Here is a 14,089-nt window from a genome sequence, read left to right as displayed (position 1 = left end):
ATGTTTTCCATTGCTAGGGGATTACACGTGGAGATGGTCTGCACGTGTAGGTGTACGTGAACTGTACCTTTCAGTTGCAAGTCTCACAGGTAGATTGTACAGGGGTGATTGCTGTTTTTTTTACCACTCTCCCCAATAGTTTCAGATAGGTGGCTTTTCGAGTAGTAACTGAAGGCAACTTTTCTAGTGTGTGTTATTTCCTCTTTACCAGTTAATGAGGTTTTTCTCCTCATGCAAGTTACTCTTAGTAAAGCTTCTGAAAACTTTTAATGGTCTGTGAACTCCTGTTCTTAGTTTGTTACTGAGAGGTAAGGTGTGCTCACAATGCACTCTGTATTTTTCATTTAATTCTCTTTCATGTCTTAAAGGTAACTTCTGTCAAGTATGAGAATACTTTAAGTGACTCTTAGAGACTTCTACCATTTTTTTCCTTAGCTTTTATGTAGTTCAGAAATGCTCCCATGAACACTTCAGCTGCTGTTTATAATACCTAGAGCATTATGTTTACAGAATTTGCTGTTAAGCTTTATGGAAGTAAATGTTTGTTATTTGTTTCAAATACACTTTTACTGGAAAGCATAAATAAAGAGTTCTGCACAGCATGTTGCTCATATGTCTTAAGGAACCAGTATGGAAAAATTTGACATTCAGTATCCACTTGCCATGATATTTTTAACAAAAATACAGTATTTTAGGAGCTTTTTTCCCCTCCTTCCATTCACCACCTTTTTCCCCAGTCCCAGGAAGGGGCTAGCATTTGAATTAATCTCCTCTAGGACACCAAGAAGATCACTGCTCCAGGCACAGTCTCACTGTGTAGGGATGCATTTGACCTTCTGTTTCCCTGGAAACCTTGCTCTCCAGAGCAAAAGGCATAATTTCTTCCTTCCCTGTTCCTTATATTCACATCTTGTAGGAGATTTATAAAAGTGCTTCCCCACCTGCCTTGGACCCTTCAGTTTAAGATTTGCCATTGTCTTGGGAAGCTGTATGCCATTTGAATTGCTCAAATACCTCTCTTAGACCTGTGTGGTCTGCAAAGTACAATGGATTCTAAATCCTTAGTAATCGGGCTCACAGCTTCTGTTAGCTGCGGGCAGGGTGGTTTTAGAAGTTAAGGAAATTACTACGGTAAGAATAGAAGTTCAGGAAGATCTACAAATGCAGATGTGGTAGCAACCGTGTCTGATTTTAAAGAAAAAAATTATTGCTAATTGAGGGAAGGCTCATGTAATAAAATAGACTGTGTTTTTACTGGGAAGAAAATATTTCAGCCGTGTTGTTCAAGGCATAGAATTTACTGGCAGGGATAAAATGCTAGCTGTCCTTTTTTGCTCAGTCATTTCAGTGACAAACTGAACAACCTGTGTGCTTTTGCAGATAGTTAGAAATGTTTTTTCTAAGAAATTAAAGAAACACACACACTTGCTTTGCTCATAAGGCTGTAGTAGGTCTCTGGACAGATGCCTTGGTTAGGTGCAGGCAACTCTGCCAGCTGGTGCCAAAAGCCAAACCCCAGTGTGGAAGAATGAGGCCAGTTAAATTTAAGTACAACTAAAATAAATGTTCAACATGAGGGAAGGACTTAGGGTAGATTTATATTAAGATTTATAAATCAGATTCATCTCTGTGTGATATTGCTATCTTCAAATAATTTGGTCTACTGTTTATTTGCAGCATGATTGTGAGCCAAATATTTCCACACAGTTTGTAGTGGTGAGTAATCAGATTTCCCTGAGTTGTCCAGAAGCACAGGCGGCGAGCCAGGCACAGAGCCTCGAATACATGGATCTTCTTCACTCACCGATTTCTTGGGCTGTGCTTCATTTGCTTGTATTCACTTTGGCTCTGGTTTATAAATCTGAAATTTGTTTCAAAACAAATATTTGAGTACAATAAAGCGCTTTTAAATGCCAGCGTTGGAGGTGTAATCTATAACTTTACAAAAGGCTATACCTATGACAAAAGCAAGCGAGAAGTCAGTGTGCTTTCTTAAGCATTGGTGCACTTTCATAATGAAAGTTAAAGAGCAGATTTACAGGTATTTGTGAAATGTGATGATTTATAACTGGTTTTATTGCTTCTCATCTTTTCTCCCTGTACCTTTTTTTTTTTTTTTCCATAGGTAAGCATGTTAGTTGCAGCACATTCATACAGACCTGTCTTTATGTTCTAGGAACTTTCTTTAACCTGACTTTGCATTTCTAGGAAACTTAGCTCTCTTTAGCTCCTGGGGCAAAGTGTTTGTGCATTTGAAAGATACCAGGCTGCAGTTTTTATCTTCTGAAAAAGAGAAAGAAGTCTAAGTATTAAATGTGCAGCCTCTCAGTCTAGTCCTTTTCCCCAGACATTTCCTCCTTACCACAGTAAATCTTATTTTTGACAGTCAAATGAAAGTGTCTTTAATTTTTTTTTCTCTGCTGAGCTGCTGAATAAAGATGTAGATGACTTGTCTCTAGATAATGGATTTTCTTCCCCACAGATTATTGTAAATCACTTTTTTGACAGGAGCCTAATTTTCTGTAAGATAAAATTTAAAAATCTGTTTTATCAGATGCTGCGGTTTTGAGTGTTTATCCTTAAAATTTTTTTGCCTTCTTAGAAGGATTTGGTTGATGAATGGCAGTTTGCCTAAAGAATACTGCAATACATATTGTTGCATTTTTGTTGGGGAAGAATTGCATAGTGATTGATTTTGAATTAAAATGTTCAGTGTTTTATTATTTGTGGTGGTGGGGTTTGGGTTTTTATTTGGGGCAGAGTTTGGGGATTTTGTTTTATTTTGCTTTTTTAATGTGGCATCCAGGGTGTGATTAGAAACTGAAACAAATATCTCATCCCTGAGGAGTGCACAGTGCCTCTTGTGGTCTTAGCAATAGGTTGTCTGTACCTGACTGCAAACCTACTTTGAAGCTGTATATGTAATTTGGCGGACAAACCTTAATGTCCCTGACAAATCTTTTTTAAACCAAGGATCTCGGAATGACGTTTACCAATGAATGCAATTTTTGTTGTGAACTGATACACTAATGTGCTTGTTAATAAGTAAATATAACAAGTAGGCCCGTCTGGGGCCCAAAATACAGCTTGTCCTTCCTGCCCACAAGAGCACAGTCCCTTTCTGGGTTAGAAGAGTAGTGTGAGCATAAGCTAAAGGCATAAACTTTTATCTTAAAAGGGATAGGAAAATGAAGAATCAAGGTTTTCCTGAAACGAAACAAATTCTCTGTTGTTGTGAGGATCATCTTCTTATGAGAAAAAATCGTTTGCAATGTCAGTGAAAGTTCAGTAGAGGAAAAAGCAGATAAATATGTTAAGAATGGCGTGACTGTGCTCTGAATTCAGCACGCTGCTTCTGTATAAAACCAGTATGAAATTAGCCTTCAAATAAATTTGTGATTGCATTTTATGTACATTGCTGTAGGTCTGCAAAAGAAGTTTTAAAACCGAAAATACGCAGTTATTTAATGAAAGGCGCTTCATTTTGCGTTATGTTTATGTTACAATGCACAACGGTTTTTGTTGCAGAGAAATGATCAACACTAATGTAGTCCTTTAAAAAACAAGCAACAAAAGTATGTGTTTTTTTTGTTTTGTTTTTTTTCAGAGTTCTAAAACCATCCTGAATGGTGCATGTCGATTCAGAGTCCAGATGCCAACCTTAAATGCTAAGGAAATGAGCAAACCTCAGGTAAAATACAACGTATTGTTGTAAAATAGTATAGAAGACTTCCTAAAGCTCACATGGAATATTCCCATAGATTTACTATTGGTAAAGATTGCTCTTCATTTTATTATGCTGAAATCTACTTCCATCTTCATACAAAATGTAACTTCATACAAGAGAACTAAGCCTTATCTAACATAAATACTGCAAACTGAGCTGAATAAGTCAGCATGCCTACTCACTTGGTCTTAACTTGCGATCTTCATACAATTCCAGCAAAAGTAAAGCGCTGCAAAGTATTTTAAAGATAGCCATTTGAAATCTTTAAGCTACTTATACTGTGTTTGTCCCCTCCTTGCAGTCTCACTTCTCTCCCTTTTTAATGTAATAGGTGTATGTACTTAGAATATTACGCACGGAGACAGAGAGTTCTGAATGTGAGCAATTACTCACAGAAAGCCTGCTTAAAACTTGTGCAGGTAATTCTCACTGGAAACGGAATTCTGGATGTGCCCATGTGTTGGCAAAAAGACATTTTATCTTTTGATGGACATTAACTAAAAATTTCCATTTGAAATTTTGTATTTGTATTCAGTACACTTGGCACATCATATCCTGAGAGGGTAACTTTTTTTAACTTCTTTCAGTCTTTTACAGGAAAATAGAAGCTTTTGTTCTTTTCGTCCTCTGCCCATAAAATAATAATCAGCATTCACAGAGTATAATAATCAGTGTTGATGAAAAGGTTTTGAAATTTTTGTGAAGGAAACACTTTACTCATAATTTCAATCAGTCCAGCTTAAACCCTTTCTGTATGGAGTTTATTCATATTTGGTTTTAGCTGCCCAAGAATAGTCTGCAGCCTGAAAACCATTTGTCAGTATTATTTCACAACCAGCTGGAAGATAAGGGGAGAAGATCTAACAACATCAGCAGGCGTCTTTAGACCAGTCGTGAAGACAATTAAAATATAGTCAGGAAATTAGTAGACAAAGATTTCTCTTCTAACTCTGTTAGTAACTCTAATTGGCACCCTCGCTGTTGGCCTGCACTTGCCTGCAAGCGGGCAAGGAAGACATATCCCCCCCTTCACACTGACTGCTGCTCCCTTGTGAGCAGGACAGAGAGGCAACATGGACAACAAAGCATGAGAGCACTTGCTGGCAATCCTGTCAATATTCCCCCTTTTTTTAATTATTTTTTTTTCCCCTTCCACCCTGCCAGCTGGATTTTATGTTTGTAATATGGAGTACTAACAAGGCTTTCAAAATAAATTAATAAAAAATTAAAAATCATTGTTTGTCGCTGTTTGGGACCCCCTGATTTTCTGCTGGTGACAAAAGATAATCTTATTCCTGTCGAAGTGGAGTTGAAGTTGAACATCTTTCCTTCCTGCAGTGGTTGTGCTACAGTTATGCTGAGCTGATTATCGCAGTCAGCTTTTGTGCCTGCACAAACAACAGATGTTTTGGATTTATGAGCTGGTCTCCTCCAAGCACTCTGGAATGGCAGCCTTTACTGATTTTTCATTGACCTCTTCAGTTACTGTAAAAAGAAAGCAAATATTCAGGATATGCAGTGATTAGAAGCAGAATGTGGTTTTGGCTGCGTTACCTGAATACCTCTGTGTGTTCATTACTGCTTATATGAGGTTAGCCTCTTAAAAATTACACAAAATCGAGGGATAATGAATCCTTCCCCAGCGATCACGAGTCTGCCATATGCCTAATCACACTCTATGACTTGCTGACAAGGCTGCACAATGCTATCTCTGCCAAGCACAAAGTGCTTTCTTTATTTTATCATTTGGCTATGTAGAGTATAAAAATCCCATATTGTAGATAAAAGTTTCCTGCACGAGTTGCTAAATAAGTTATTTGGACTTCGGTCACTTCCACTTCAATATTTAACCCTCTCTTCTTAAATAGGCTTAGAGCTACCTGTCTGAGCAATGCACAGCATTACCTCAGACAATCCTGATCAGGTTTGCTGTGCAAATTGTGCAAAAGATTTTCACATAAGAAACTATCAAGACGTGTCTTCCTTTGAACCAGTGAGCTTGTTCTGCATAAACATCCCTTTTTTTCCTTTTTTTTTTTTGTTTTTATTGTTAGTAGCTGATGGTTTGAATTGCTACTGTTAAAAATAATTCAAGTTATGAAGTTGCTTCAGTAATGCAGAAAATAAATACTGATGATGATGCAGTGACTCATGTGCCATAGCATAGATTTACAGTGCTGTGTTAGAGGTCTCTAGATGTTTTCCCTGTCTTCTAGTTCCTGCTTCATCAGGGTGCACTGTCTCTTGTAAATCTTGGATCCTATCTGCCAACCCTGTACAAATGTTTTGGATGCTGTATGAGAGTTTCTAAAATAATACTAAGTGCCTAGGCTCAGGTGCCCAGATGGTTCCCTAGTGTTTTCTCCTAAATGCAGTTCTTTAAAAAAAAAATTTATTTAAAATCACTGAGTGTTAAATAGCAGGATTGAATTTGAATTTTTCCAGCACTTGATTTTTTTTTTTTTCTTTCTTCCTCCATCATCTTGCCAAATAGTAATCTGAAAGCTTTCATCTTCATAATAAGTACGGGAAATGGAATGATGTGCTGTTTGATCTTTACTAACCTATAGCCAAATATATATGTGAGGCTTAATTCTTAATAAGGCTTTATTCAAATGCACAAGAACTGGAAGAAAGAAGACGGTATGTAGAATACGTCCATAGTTACTAAGAGTATGCATCTAGGTAAGTTTCTCAGCGAGCAGGTGGAAGTGAGGATAGCTGTAGGTAAACTCCAGGCTTTTATAATTTGTGGATTGCAATGGTCAAATGAAACAGACATGAAAAAATAAGTGATTGCTTAGCATAAAGCGCTCAGTATCCATAATTCAATTGGAAAGATGGCCTGCATTTAAATTGGTGAAGAAGATTGATGTTACGGAGTCTGAAAAATGGGCTTAATATTTGTATAGAAGGAAGATAATAACATGCTTTTATACAGAAATGTGTTGTAATACTGAGTAGTACATTGTTCCTTTCTTTTTCATATGGTGTTGCTGGGGGAAATTGCAGGATCCAGAGATGGAGCATCTGCTTATTGACAGTGAAAACTGCAGTGTGTCACTGAACTCCAGCCCTGTGGCCACTGGGGAAGGTAGACACGGGACATCAGCTATCAGCTTCTTTGGGGCCTTGCGAATACCTGTGAGTACATCTGCTATTCTTGTCTGTTCCTCCAAGAATTAGGTTTTGCCTCAGAATCCTTATTACCATGAAGTTCTAGATGGAGTGGTAGATGACATTAACTTTGCATCACAGGCTTTGATTGGCATCTCTGGTGTATATAGGCTAAAGCAGATCCTGGTACACAGGACAAGGTGTGCCCTTCTCCGAGGAGAAGTGAAAAATCAGTACAAGAGTACTCTCTTCCCCAGTAAGCAGATGGCATAAGCTCATTGGTAGCATCTTAGAAACTACAAGCATCTAGGCTTCAGTGCCCATGTAAATGGCTTTTTTATTTTTTCTCCTCATTATAAGTAATATTAGAGCAGCCTATAATGTAGTGGTTCACTGGTCTTAGAAATGACACATGGATATTAAGAATGGAATAGCAAGCTGAGTCTGTAGGCACTGCTCTGCATCAGAACTTCCTTCCATGGCTTCCCTTTAACACACTTCAAAATTGTTTTTAAAAGCTTTAATTTAAAAATATTTTGTATGGTTTATATTGAGAAGTTTAAGATGGCCCAAACGTTTGCAGTGCTTGTAAAAGGAAAGAAAGGAAGTTTCTTTTAGGTCAGAGACAATTGGCCTTGATTGTCCTCTCAGCTTGAAGTCTAGCAGCTTCAATGGGATGCACAAGAAGAATTATATACAAACCGATTTGGACCAGGTATAAAGGTAGGGAAGGAAGTTCCCAGCACTGTATTCCTGCATGCTCTTGTTCTGTTCAGTCTGATCCTCTCTCTCAACTGTTTTTCCTGTGGCAAAGCGGAAATAATGGGTAGAAAAAAATTGCGGCTGACACCTGCAGTCTCTGTAACTCTGCAGTATTTTTCCTGCCTGTTGTTGGGAAGGGTCACAGCTGTATGTGAAGTAGAGCCAGCTGTGTATGCGTGTTGTCCATGCACGTAACTGCAGTGTTATAATACCAGCAATGTTAGAAATCCTGACTCGAACAAAAACAAATCAGATGGCGAGGGGAATGAAGGTAGGTTAATACGGTAGTTTAGTTGCAGCCCTGTTCAGTTAGCATACTTTTCATGTACCAGCGGGAAAGAGGATGGAACAAATTAGTTTTTTAAGTAGGTCTATGCCCTGTTTGTAACATACTCTTACCACATATTGATTTGAACTGTGTCATACTGGTTAACTGCCTGTTTGCAAAGAGTTAAACAATACGGGAGAGCTTGTAAACTCATCCGAAGGATTGATCTAAAGAACACAAAAATATGCCCATTTCTCTGGAATACACTCCAAACCTGCTATAATGCTATATCAAAAAACTCTTTACATGAGGAAAATGCGATGCAGGTCCCAAACAGTATCAAATCCTTCCTGCTCATTTTGGTGTTCTCTCAATTTTAGTGTTCAGTCAACTCAGTACAATTACGAGAAGAGAAAACAAAAAAACGAGGAAAAAAAAGTCTGCTCTGATTGTCAGGTTTGTGATCTCAGGGAGAGAATGCTTCTTGGGAATTCTTAAGAGAAAAAAGCCTAAATGCTTCTTAGAAACCATTTTCATAATGGTCTTTGAAAGCAAATAGCAGCCTCTATGAAGATACTAACTTCCTATTTCCTTTATTCTCTTAGGGAGTCATAGAGTTCTCCCTTTGTCTTCTGTTTGCAAAACTGGTGAGCTACACGTTCCTCTTCTGGCTTCCCCTCTATATCACAAATGTAGGTAAGTACCACAATAAGGGTATACAGAATTATGACTACAAAGTGTCTGGAAATAAGAGCTTGAAATAAATAAGAGAAGAAACATTACTGCTTCTGAAATAGGGTATTTTTGCGGTAGCAGGAGAGTTGTAAGTCACCAACTGACATATTTCTTGGTTTTATGAATTCAGTATTATGAGAGGGCATTTTTAAAACAAACAAACAAAAAGACTGTGGCTTTGGCTCTTGCAAACCAATCAAAAAAGTTTACTTTCTAATAATGTTTTCAAATGATCCAAGTGCCTTATTAAAACATATGCCAAAAATCTAAACAAGCTTCTTTATCTGTTCAGTACTGCTGTTTTGTTTTGTGCTGTAGAGTAGAGAGGCAGGAGTTCTCCTTAGCCAGAGAAATACATGTTCTTGTGAGTCATGATGTGACCTTTAAACGCCCAGCTAACAAAAAAGTTGTCCTGGACAAGTATGGTGGTAACAACCAGCAGGGAGAGACACACTGAACGCCCTATGAAAACACATAAAGCTGCAAATCCTATAGCTGAAGGCTGTTGTATGTAGACTCCAAATAACCAGTGCTCCTGCAAGACTGGGTACCTTGAAAGCAGTGGAGTTTTAATAGAAAGGCTAGGGATATTTACCACAGTACTGCCATCTGTGCTGTGGCAGATGTTGGTGACGTTATGGTAGTGCCACTGCCACCACTGTTTTAGCACATGCTGCTCTTTCAAATGTATTTCAGAGGCTTAAAAAAAAATAATACCAGGGGGTTTAGAAATTAGCTCCTTTTGAAACGTCACACTGAACACAGTGGGACTTAGTTGCCAAACTTTCTGATGTACTTCTAGAAGTGTACCCCGTAGCGTATCAGTAACTACATCAGACTAAATATAAGTATGTGCAAATAGTGGTTTACACTGCCCATGGCAAACAGTGGAGTTGAGGAAATCCCTGTCTCTTCATAGTCCTCGTAAACTGCATGTTGCATGTTGTGCCAGGCAAGGTGGCCAGACATAATTTAACGATGAATATTACTGGTCATGTGATGGAGGTTTCCAGGATGAGACTCTGGAAGTGATCCAGATGTATGCTAATCAGGCTTTTAGAGCAAAGAGCCTCACTTAGGAGCATTGGTTAACTGCTTATGAATCTGTGGCTGTTCACAAATAGGAATATTGTTAGTCCGAACTTTAACAATCAGCAGCTCTGTTGCTTGGACTGTATCTATAGTTAAAGTGGTAAAGTGTCCTGCCATGGGTGTAATTGCGTTCAAAAGACGGTATCCTTGAATAACCAGTTCTAATATATTTTTATTTGTCTCATACAATGACACCTTATGGTAGCTTATTCCTGTGAACAAGCAGTACTTCTGTAAGATGCCTTTACGTAGCATGACAAGACTGTGGTGAGTTTTTTACATTTTTTAGTCTGGAAATGAGACAAATGTTTTACTTCCCTCACTAGAGCATCTTGATGCCAAAAGAGCCGGGGACCTTTCTACGCTGTTTGATGTGGGTGGAATCTTTGGTAAGTTTTAATATTAATATTTCATCCTTAATCAGACCAACTTAGGAAAAGCTGTAGTGTGCACAGCTTACATATATTATTAATCCTTGTGCTTTATGTACTCTGAAGAAGAGTGGCAGTAAAGGTAGTAAGCTGAGAGCTAGGTTAGACATTGAAAACCTAGTAAAATGTCTTTAAATTGAACACAGAACCAATGATGTTGTCCAGTACAGATTGTGAGAGCCAGATATTATGGAATCTTTTAGCTCCATCAGCTCTGGCCCATGGCTCTTGGCCACTCCACCTGTCAGAGTATTTTTGTTTTGTCACTCTAACATAAAAAAAACTATCCCAGCTGTACAGTTGTGTATTTTTTGTGGGCACAAAGGTGAGCGCCCACAGCTATTTTTCCTTGATGCATTATGTAGCTGTATGTGATAAAATTGGGAGATCGTAATAATAATAAGGATGAGACTATTCCTTTGTAATTTGTGAGGCAATTACAGAATAATTAAATTTTTATGTCAGTGCAGACAGTATAGCTCACAATAAAGCAAGCATAATCATCTTGATGCCCAGCTGATTTGTGTGACCTGCTGTTCCCCTCCACCTCCCCCAGTTCCCTTATGGAAACAAGCCCTGTATCAAACTATTGAAAAATGATGCTCACGATGGGGAAGTTTCACTGGATCAAGAGCTATGTAGACCCTTGTAGTTCGAGATGCAGGTGTTAAGGTGTGTTGCAGTTACTGTTCCAGTCTTCTGCTGGATGCGACTTCTGCCATTTCACGCTGTTCTTTTCATCACAGATAGCTGGAAGCCGGAGTTAGTAGTAGCTTAGAGATGTGGGTGAGTTCTTTCAGCAGCATCTTATTCCACTGTGAATGCAAGCTTAACAAGGTGCCAGTGCTGCTTGGACTTTATGACTTTAAGTTTAAATTGAAGTCAGATACAAACACTTTGGAGATGGGTGTATCTGGGAAAGGAGAGGCAGGCCTAGCAATGTTTGGGAATCTGGAGAATCCAGTGAACTTCCTTTCCTTCTCCCCTTACCAAGTTCCCTTTATATCATTTTGGCAGCTCCTTCCCTCAGGCCTTCCAGCCCCCTTCTGCCATATGCTCTGATGAGTACTTCTGTGTACAGTCGTTGCCAAACACAAGGAGCAGGGAAAATTAAAGAGCCTGAGTGTCTGCCTGGAAAAAACCCCGAAATGTTTCATTTGCCCCAGGATCTAGAATAGCTCATTTCCCCTGGTTGCAGTGAGACACAGAGAGAGCGCTCGAGAGCCAAGTTTATTGTTGCATGTGAGGAGTTGAGACCAGTGAATAGCTGGGCACAGCTGGATTCCAGGGTGCCAGCAGTGGAGCCACGTGACACCTGGCAAAAAGGCTTTATGCATTCAAAAGCAGCAGAACAATGATTTCTAAATATTTCTTCCATCTCTATTCCACCCCCACCCCTGTCATCTTGGTTATTCAGTTAGAATAAACAATGAGGAAGAACAACTGTCTGCTTCTGTTATCCTTCAAGTCAAAACCGGTTGGGTTAATAAGGATCTTGCTAAGTGCAAATTATCTTGTCAGTCACATGCTTTGTGTTGCTGTGTAGAACTGTACGTTAAAAGTTATATCGTGTTTTTTTTAATCTGGGTTGGGTTTCATTAAGTATAGCTGATATCTTCTGTGTAAAACATGGACAGAGTGCTTTCTTCACACACTTTTTTTTTTTTTTTTTTTTTTTTTTTTTCTTCCCTCTCAGGTGGAATTTTGGCAGGCCTGATTTCAGACAGGCTGGAGAAGAGGGCATCAACCTGCGGAATGATGTTATTGCTTGCAGCACCCACAGTAAGAATTTGCCCCTCTCTTACAGCTGTGGCTGAGACTTTGACAGCATTCCTTGGGAAGTCCTGCAAACAGCATCTTCTAACTTGGATATAAAGAGTTCAGGCCAGGTTAAAAGCTGGCATGGAAAGTTGAGCATGTGAGCAAGTATAGACATTGAGGCTGCCTTTACTAAACAAGCAAACAAGCCTAATATATTGCTTGCTGTAGGATCATATGGAAAGTTTATCATTCTCTTGTAAAACTTGATGTTGAGTTCTTAGCCAGAATTTTAGCTGCTCAAGGGCTAAAATTTCTGTGCTATTGCTGTTGGAATACTGGCAGTTGGACACATGAGATGCATTTTTCTTTAATTCTTTTGTGAATAGTATTCTGTGCTGTGTTCGAGCTGGTGATTTGAGAGTTTAAAACTGAGTGGTCTCATAAAACAGCCCTTTCTTCTGAAAGGTCATATTGGGGAATAGGAGCATATCCCTTATCTCCCTCCTCTGTCCAATCAAAGAAATATCCTGCTGTGGTCTGAAAAGATTTAGTAAAACCTAGAACTAGCTTTCACATGATACCATTTTGTAGTTAACGTGGGGAAAATAGAGAACCTAGGTTTAGTCCCTATGCTGGTATTCAACATGTTTGATTTTTCGTCTTCACAGTTGTACATGTTCTCTGCAGTCAGTAAAATGGGCCTTGAGGCTACTGTAGGTGAGTATTTTTAAATTATTTTTTGCCTGGCTTTCTGTGAACTTTTCACTTATCCTTTGGTGCTCTTTCCTTTTCCTCCTCCCCTGCCCCACTTCTTTTTCTTTTATTTTCTCCCTGAGAGAAGGAAGTCTGGAATCAAATTCCCTAGACTTTGCTTTCCAGGCTTTTTACAGGGTAAGGAAAGAGGCTAGGAAATAAGTTAAGGGGTGGCATGAGAACAGTGATTCACTTAACATTATTGGTCTTCTTTCTGGAGCTTGTTGTGTCAGCACAAGTTTTATTATATTCCAAACGCCCAGTGTCAAAGGTGTTTAAAAGCTACTTATGGTACTTTCGATGGCAACATTAAATTTACTTGTACAAGCTGAATTCACTTGTGGGTTTCTACCTGTTACCTCAAAACAGAAGTTGAAACACAAGTGCTGACAGTAGGCCCCCAGGTTCTTGGTGCTGTACAAGCAGAGAAGAGGCTTATGGGTGGCTCCCTGTGAGCATCCCCTGCTCTTACGGACAGTTTGGTCAGACTTTCCCCTTTCTCTGACCTACCAGGATCAGTAAAGGCCCTGGGAAGTGCCTTTTGACTCCACCCTGTCTCCTCACATTTGAGAATTCACACCACGGAGTAAGCATTGCGGGGAGATACTAATGTATGTTCCTTTTCCTCCTTGCCCAATTCTGTAACGGGGTGAGGGAAGTCAAAGAGAGATTAAACCATTTGAGAACCACAGGCTATGATCCGTTCAACCATTTGAGAACCACAGGCTATGATCCATTCAACAAAAGCAAGTGTAGGGTCCTGCACCTGGGAAGGAAGAATGCCAAACACCAGTATAGGTTAGGGGCGGACATGCTGGGAAGCAGCTCTCAGGAGAAGGACCTGGGGGTCCTGGTAGACAGCAAATTATCCATGAGCCAGCAGTGTGCCCTTGTCGCCAAGAAGGCCAATGGCATCCTGGGCTGCATAGGGAAGACTGTGGCCAGTAGGTCGAGGGAGGTCATTCTCCCCCTCTACTCTGCACTGGTGAGGCCACAACTGGAGTACTGTGTCCAGTTTTGGGCTCCCCAGTTCAAGAGGGACAGGGAACTACTGGAGCGAGTCCAGCGTAGGGCAACCAAGATGATTATGGGACTGGAGCACCTCCCTTATGAGGAAAGGCTGAAAGAGCTGGGACTCTTTAGCCTGGAGAGGAGAAGGTTGAGGGGGGACCTGATTAATGTTTACAAGTATCTAAAGGGTGGGTTTATGGAGGACGGAGCCAGGCTCTTTTCAATGGTTCCCAGCGACAGGACAAGGGGCAATGGGCACAAGCTAGAACATAGGAAGTTCCGTTCAAATACACGGAAAAACTTCTTTACAGTGAGGGTGACAGAGCACTGGAACAGGCTGCCCAGGGAGGTTGTGGAGTCCCCTTCTCTGGAGATTTTCAAGACCCGCCTGGATGCAGCCCTGAGGGATGTGCTTTAGGCAATCCTGCTCTA

General features: G+C 39.8%; 1 protein-coding gene across 7 annotated transcripts in view; it reads left to right on the top strand.

Moving 5' to 3' along the window:
* Positions 1 to 14,089, top strand: part of SLC37A1 (solute carrier family 37 member 1) — a 38,747-nt gene that overhangs the window by 16,593 nt on the left and 8,065 nt on the right. For all 7 annotated transcript variants that reach the window (XM_063344895.1, XM_063344905.1, XM_063344879.1 and 4 more), the window contains 6 exons: positions 3,608 to 3,691; positions 6,740 to 6,871; positions 8,480 to 8,570; positions 10,028 to 10,090; positions 11,829 to 11,914; positions 12,562 to 12,610. In XM_063344895.1, the coding sequence (XP_063200965.1) occupies positions 3,608 to 3,691; positions 6,740 to 6,871; positions 8,480 to 8,570; positions 10,028 to 10,090; positions 11,829 to 11,914; positions 12,562 to 12,610 (505 nt within the window). The remainder of the gene's footprint in view (positions 1 to 3,607; positions 3,692 to 6,739; positions 6,872 to 8,479; positions 8,571 to 10,027; positions 10,091 to 11,828; positions 11,915 to 12,561; positions 12,611 to 14,089) is intronic.

This window comes from Chroicocephalus ridibundus, chromosome 1 (assembly GCF_963924245.1).
Source record: "Chroicocephalus ridibundus chromosome 1, bChrRid1.1, whole genome shotgun sequence".
Taxonomy (NCBI): domain Eukaryota; kingdom Metazoa; phylum Chordata; class Aves; order Charadriiformes; family Laridae; genus Chroicocephalus; species Chroicocephalus ridibundus.
This window is presented reverse-complemented; position numbering and strand designations above follow the sequence as displayed.